We start from the raw sequence: 7894 nt of genomic DNA, 5'->3' as shown, positions 1-7894 counted from the left end.
CAAGTGCTTTTCTGACCATGATATTACTGTGCTTGATTGGCCAGCCAACATGCCTGACCTGATAGATTCTCTATGGGGTACTGTCAGGAGGAAGATAAATAACATCCAACCAAACAATACAGACGGGCTGAAGGCCGCTATCAAAGCAAGCTGGGCTTCACTAACGCCTCAGCAGTGCCACAGGCTGATCTCCATGCCACGCCGCATTGAAGCAATAATTCATGCAAAAGGAGCCCCAACCAAGTATTGAGTGCATAATTAAATCTACTTTGGAGACCTTGAACATTTCTGTTTTGTAAATCTTTTTTTGATTGATCTTTGAGAAAATATTCAAATTTTTTGAGATACTGAATTTTTACATTTCCTAAGCTGTAAGTCGTAACCATCAGAATTAAAACAAAACAAAAAAACTCTTGAAATATTTCAGTTTGTGTGCAATGACTCTAGAATATAAGAAAGTTTGCTTTTTTGAATTAAATTACAAAAGCTAAACTTATACTCAGCATCCAACTCACACACTGGCGAGTAAAATCTAAGAATTTATTAGCCATTGGCTAATATTAGACATCATTTAGATTTAGTCGCATATGCGAGTGATTTACTCGCAATGTAGAGGGTTGATATTAGAATGATTTCTGAAGGATCATGTGACACTGAAGACTGGAGTAGTTATGCTGAAAATTCAGCTTTACATTAAAGGAATTAATTACAGTTTAAAATATATTCAAATAGGAAACAATTATTTGAAATATTAATAATATTTCACAATATTGCTGTTTTTACTGTTTTTTGTAAATTTTTGTAAAAGTAAATGCAGTCTTGATGAGCAGAAGAGCATTTTAACATTTTACTGACTCCAGACTTTTGATATATTTTTAAATATACATTTATTGATAACATTTTGAATATATGTATATATCATTTTATTATCATGTTTTTATACATTAAGAAAAATGAGGCCAGATGCATTGCAATAATAAGAATTTGAGGGGAAAATGTGTTTTTCACCATGCAAAACATCTCAGTGCTCCTAGGGTAGACATCATTTCTCATTTTAATTATTTAAACAAAAAGATTCTCAAAATGAATAATTTCTTTCTTTGATTTTGGGGTGACTTGAATGTTTTCTTGATAGAGCTGAGAACCCTCATCACGTGTGTGTGTGTGTGTGTGTGTGTGAGATCTCGCCTGATCTCACAGTTTGTGTGTATTTCTCAGATCTGCATATGCATTAGTGAGTGTGGACGCACACATACACACACACACATTTCTGAGCTCATCTCGAGAGGGATGTTTTACTGCTAAAGCTCAGGATTTTGGAGCATTCCATCTCTATTGCAGCTCCTGCATTCTCAGTGGTTTGAAGGTGCCCACTCATGTCTTGAATCTCCTGTGAGATGCTTTTGAATCACACAGCCTTCCTCCTTATCTGCTAAACTCACATTAGCGAGTCCAACAGGCTTAGACAGCGAGCCTTTGTGTGACACACGTGAGACACACATTACTGTTCAGCCCTCGAGTCTTACGACAGATTCAGTGTTAAAGTCAACATGAAATGCACTTCGCAACCCATTTGACTACGATAATATGAGTGAAACAGGCGATGTCAGCTGAAAAAAGCAAAGTTTTCATTTCAATTTGATGAAAGATTATGAACACAAACACTTTTTCATGCACTGTAACATGCAATCCTTTTCAACAAGACCAGGAGTGTGCATTAAGAAAGTAAATAGCATCAGTTTTGGCATGTTGTGTTTCAGGACAGATTTGTGTAGTTTTGTTTTGTTTCAAGTCATTGGGAATTCTCATATAACATGATCTCATTTATCCGACAGCTGTGGGCAAACATGTTTTCATCTAAAGTGAGAATATTGATCAGCTGGAGAGTTGAAACACAATACAGACAGAATTTGGTCGGCTTCCAGCAAAATGAAGAACAGCTGATGAACAAGCTGAAGCAGAAACAGAATTGCATGAATTCTTGTTCAGCGTGTTGTTATGTTGTACAGTAACAAACTTCAGTACTCGAGGGGGCAAAAAAGTTTCCTGCAGATGTCTGTCTGTCACTTTATACCTCTGATCAAAAAAAAGAAAAGAAAAAATAAGTCCCTTCTGCTCACCAAGGCTGCATTTATTTGATCGAAAACAGTAAAACCAGTGAAATATTACAATTTAAAGTATATTGTAAATTGTTATTGATCCTTCAGAAATCATTCTAATATGCTGATTTGCTGCTCAAGAAACATTTCTGATTATTATCAATGTTGAAAACAGTTGTGCTGCTCAATATTTTTGTGGAAACCATAATACATTTTATTTTTCAGGATTCTTTGATGAATAGAAAGTTCAAAAGAACAGCATTTATTTGAAATAGAAATCTTTTATGAATCTTATAAGTGTCTTTACTGTCACGTTTAAACAATTTAATGCATCCTTGCTGAATAAAAGGTATTAATTTCTTTCAAAAAATTGAATGGCAGTATTTCACAAAGTATCGCAGTGTTTTCACTAAAATATTCAGCTGTTTTCAACATTGATAATCAGAAATGTTTCTTGAGCAGATTTGATTTCTGAAGGATCATGTGACACTGAAGACTGGAGTAATGATGCTGAAAATTCGGCTTTGATCACAGGAATAAATTACATTTTTAACAGATATTCACATGTTGTGTTGTGAATTGCATTTCAGTGCATGAATTGAGTTTATGTTCATACGTTGCGTAGACTAGAGTGTGTTCCTCATCACATGAATACTGCTGTAAACATGAATTCTCTCTCATATTCCGCTCTCTATCCCACACGAACACTCATCCCTTGTTCTGGTTCTCTGATCTCTCCTCCCCCTCCATCCCTCCGTTATCCTGCTGCACTCCTCCGCTGCTCCTGTTTTTTCTCTCCTCTGGGTTTTTTCCCTCCTGTCGATTTTTTCAGACTGGAACTGAATCAGCAGCAGCGTTTCGAGTGTTTGAAACCGTCCTCTGAAACTCAGTGGATTTATTTCTCTCTTTTTCATTCCATCCCTTGTTTCTCCTTTGAATATTCTTTTGTTTCATGTGAAACATCTGTCCTTTGAGAAGCAACAGACCCTGAGAAATCGTCTATCTATCTATCCATCTGTCCATCTATCCATCCATCCATCCATCCATCCATCTATCTATCATTCTATCATTCTGTCTATCCATCTATCCATCCATCCATCATTCTATCGTTCTGTCCATCCATCCATCTATCCATCCATCCATCCAGCCATCCGTCCATCTGTCCATCTATCTATCTATCCATCTAACCATTCATCCATCCATCCATCCATCGTTCTGTCTATCCATCTATCAATATCTATCTATCTATCTATCTATCTATCTATCTATCCATCCATCCATCCATCCATCCATCCATCCATCCATCCCATTCTATCGTTCTGTCCATCCATCCATCTATCCATCCATCCATCCATCCATCCATCGTTCTATCGTTCTGTCCATCCATCCATCTGTCCATCTATCTATCTATCTATTTATCCATCTATCCATCCATCCATCCATCGTTCTGTCCATCCATCCATCCATCGTTCTATCATTCTGTCCATCCATCGTTCTATCGTTCCATCCATCCATCCATCGTTCTATCGTTCCATCCATCCATCCATCCATAGTTCTATCATTCTGTCCATCCATCCATCCATCCATCTATCTATCGTTCCATCCATCCATCCATCCATCCATCGTTCTATCATTCTGTCCATCCATCCATCCATCCATCCATCTATCTATCGTTCTATCATTCTGTCTATCCATCTATCTATCCATCCATCCATCCATCCATCGTTTTATCGTTCCATCCATCCATCCATCCATCCATCCATCGTTCTATCATTCTGTCCATCCATCCATCCATCCATCCATCCATCTATCGTTCTATCATTGTCTATCCATCTATCTATCCATCCATCCATCCATCCCGTTCTATCGTTCCATCCATCCATCCATCCATCGTTCGGAGATTTTTGAATTTCAAATTTAAATTTTGCTTTGTTACATTCAAATTTGAATTGTAATTATGCATTCTGTTTTTCTATCTATCGTTCTATCAATCGATCAGTCTATAAATCATTCAATCATTCAATCAATCAATCATTCTATCTATCGTTCTATCAGATTTTTTTGGGCGGGGATTTGAATCGTAATTCTGCATCCTGTTTGCTACCTCTGTGCAGATTCATTAATTTAAAAGAAATTAATTAAATTGTGAATGGCACAAAACTAAATATCAACCAAAATACTGCATGTCTTTTTATTTTTCCCAGGAATTTCAGGAGAAAATTGTGAGACAAAATTGACTCTAGATAGAACATATCTAGGAACTCCTTTAAGTGTCCTGAGCTCAGCATCAGAGCAGTGAGATGTTGGTGTTGGTGTGTTTCAGCTCTGTTTAACCTGATCCCGGTGGGTTTGCGGGTCGTGGCGATGCAGGGCGTGAAGGCCGGACTCTACGTGGCCATGAATGGAGAGGGTTTCCTTTACTCCTCGGTAAGAAAACACTCCTCACATCTGTGCATGTGTGTGTGTGTATCATGTCTCTTCTATCTAAAATCCACAGCTTTTCATGTGATCATGCAATCTGTTTTGTTTCTTTTCTCTGTAGCGTTTGTCGGGGTATGTACTATTATGCAATTTTGGTGTAGTGCGTGTGTATTTTGTTGTGTGTGTGTGTTTTGGAAAGCAGGACAGATTGTCATTGTGTTACGGTTGTGATGTTGTGTGTTTTGGTGTGTTTTTACAGGTTGAAGTGTGTAATATTATGTGTGTTAATATTGTGTGGTTTCTGTTTTATTGAATTTATTGCAGGTCAGAGCTTCAATACTGTGATTAAAATGATTGAAATTGAAATTTATGCCAACAGCTATTTTCATATGGAGGACCAAACTAGCAAAAATTAAAAAGATAATTAATTAATTAATTCATTCATTCATTCATTAAATGTAACAACAAGAAAATAAAGAAATAAATGACTCGATAAAATAAATACAATACATTTTTAATTAAATCAACCAAACTTGCAAGTTTACTTATTTTTCCTTTATTTTATTATTTTCTGTATTAATTTTTTTACTTTATTTTTATTATTTTAAACTAAATTGTTATTCTTTAATTTATTTTTTATATTTTTTATTTCCATAGTTATTTATTTATATTTATACAATTATTTATTTTAAATTTTTGCAGGTTTTGTCCTCCATATTTACAAGTATGATAAGGTATAGGCTATATCTATATTAGTAGATTCTGTATGCATTTGATATTGCATCTATCAATATTTTATATTTATGCTATTTGTTTACACCGTATAAATATTGATAGATGCAATACAAAATGTAAGCATAAGTAATATGCAATTTGTTCTAAAGGTCAAATATTTGAACGATGGTGGAGAGAGTTAGTAAAAACAGCTTTTGCAAACAAGATTGACTATTTTTGTCTTGTATTAACCTTAAATGTTTTATATAGTTTTTGTTAATTGAAAGAAATGTTGGAAATTGAATGAGATAATGAATGTAAAAATGATTTAAAACTAAAGAATGGTTCAAATTTGGCCTTCTTTTTTAGAAAAGTTGTAGTGATACTTGTGTGGTTTCTTGTGGTGTTGAGATTTTACGTTTCTGGATGTGTTCAGTGCAGAAAATACAAGTCAAAAGAAGGATTGTAACGCTAGCTTTCTCTCATGTAGTCTAAAACACAACAGCGGGAAGGTTCTGGAAGCGGCAGTCATGTGATGGAGAGAGCGAGTCTCTGCTTCCGTCTACATTCATAATTCACAGACTTGTTCTATTAAAATTTCAAGGGTAGCTCCTGAACTACATTGGTTCATAAAGAGAGCAAGCAGTGTAGTTTTAGACACACACACACACACACACACACATGGCCGTCTCTGCTGTCAGTTTGCTGTGAACAGTGTGAAAGGACTTTCAATCTCATGGCAGCACTATGGGCCGCTCTCATGACCCAACTGTAAGTAAAAATGACATTTTCAAATCTCCATTGCAAAACAATTTTAGCACCAGCCAGGCGTGCATGAAAGAAAGGGTGTCTGAATTCAGATAGCTGTCTTTTTACAAAGTTGAGCACTTTTTCTGTTTGTTTATTAAATATTTCAGGTAATTTGATGATGCTTTCAGCAATTAGAGTCTTGTACTCTCAGCTCCATTTACCATATTTAAAGTTGTTCCACAGAATTGTGCAGATTTTATGTAAACATCAGCACAACATAAGGGGAAAACCAGTGAGTTTGTTCATAATAAATTAATTGTAAAGTTATAGAAATGCAAACTGACCCAAAATCCAGACTGATTTATAATTCAAATGGCTGTCATTTTACAAAGGTCTGTGCATTTTCTGTTCATTTATTAAACATTTTAAGTAAATTAGAATCTTGTGTTCTCAGCTCCATTTTCATTTTTTTACCATATTTAAATTCATTTTAAAGAATTTTATATCAGCATCAGCACAAAATATTGGAAAAACAATCATATGTAAGTGTGATTTCAAGTTTGTTCATAATAAATCATACTTAATTGTTGAATTGGAAATGCAAACTGACACAAAACCCAGACAGATTCATAATTCAAATAGCTGTTATTTTGCAAAGTCGTACACATTTTCTCTTTGTCTATTACATATTTCAGCTAATTTGATGATGTTTTCAGCAATTAGACTTGTAGTCTCAGCTCCATTTACCATATTTTTACCATATTTAAATTTGTTACACAGAATTTTGCTGATTTTATCTCAACATCAGCACAAAATATGGCAAAAAAAACAATTACACACAAGTGCATTTTCAAGTTTGTTCATAATTGTAATAAGTTGTGCTTACTTGTTGAATTGGAAATGCGAATTGACACAAAACCCAGACAGATTCAAAAATCAAATGGCTGTCATTTTATAAAGTTCTGCACATTCTCTGTTGATTTATTAAATATTTAATGTGATTTAAGAGTCTTGTACTCTCAGCTCCATTAAATTAATTTCACAGAATTTTATAGCAGCATCAGTACAAAATATAGGGGAAAAAAACAATCATATAAGTGATTTCAAGTTTGTTAAGTGTTAAATTAGAAATTCAAACAGACACAAAAGCCAAATATTTTTCATTTGAATCAAATGCTCAGTTGATTTCAGAGCTGGTTTGATTTAAAACTTAAAACAAAAAAATTTGAATGGGAATATATTTCTGAGAAAAGGTCAGCTTCATTGTTGTGCCGTTACAGCTTGATCTTTGATACATTATGACTCATAGAGACCGAACTTATAGAAAAGCATATCAGTGAAGGTTTAGTGTTATGTAACATTACACATGTCTGTGTGTGTCAAGATCAGCTGTTCTGGATGTTGTTCTATCTTTGGGGTGAGAAAGTGTTAATTAACTCAGTTTTAGTGTGATAATGAATGTCTGCCAAAGTGTGACAGTCGATGTGTGTGTGTGTGTGTGTGTGTGTGTGTGTGTGTGTGTGTGTGTTTGGGAGTGTTGTAATGCAAGAAATAATTGACAATTGATTGAAAATGAATGTAATAATGGTAATAATGCAGCTGTGCAGCTATATTAAGTGATGTTTATGAAGAATTCAGCAGTGCTGTGATAAAAGAATATTTATTTTAACTCTTTGTAACTGTATTCATGTGTATACAACCCCCCCCCCATAGATTGGCATTGTTGTAATTTGTGTTTTACTGAGTGGTGTTCAGCAGTTTTATTGTCTGGATGTTGTAGATCAGGGTCATATGTGTGTGTGAGCTTTTCTACCGGTTATTTAGTGGTGACGTTTAATCTGCTAAAGTGCTTTGAGATGCTGAGATGGCAGTGTGTGTGTGTGTGTGTGTGTGTGTGTGAGTAGACTGCG

General features: G+C 34.9%; 1 protein-coding gene across 4 annotated transcripts in view; it reads left to right on the top strand.

Moving 5' to 3' along the window:
• Positions 1 to 7894, top strand: part of LOC107670129 (fibroblast growth factor 12-like) — a 54315-nt gene that overhangs the window by 40825 nt on the left and 5596 nt on the right. For all 4 annotated transcript variants that reach the window (XM_016462640.1, XM_016462638.1, XM_016462639.1 and 1 more), the window contains exon 3: positions 4423 to 4526. In XM_016462640.1, coding sequence (XP_016318126.1) covers positions 4423 to 4526 — 104 coding nt within the window. The remainder of the gene's footprint in view (positions 1 to 4422; positions 4527 to 7894) is intronic.

This window comes from Sinocyclocheilus anshuiensis, unplaced genomic scaffold (genome assembly GCF_001515605.1).
Source record: "Sinocyclocheilus anshuiensis isolate Anshui unplaced genomic scaffold, SAMN03320099.WGS_v1.1 scaffold48, whole genome shotgun sequence".
Lineage (NCBI taxonomy): Eukaryota > Metazoa > Chordata > Actinopteri > Cypriniformes > Cyprinidae > Sinocyclocheilus > Sinocyclocheilus anshuiensis.
The sequence above is the reverse complement of the archived record's forward strand: the minus strand, read 5'-3'. Positions and strand labels throughout refer to the sequence as shown.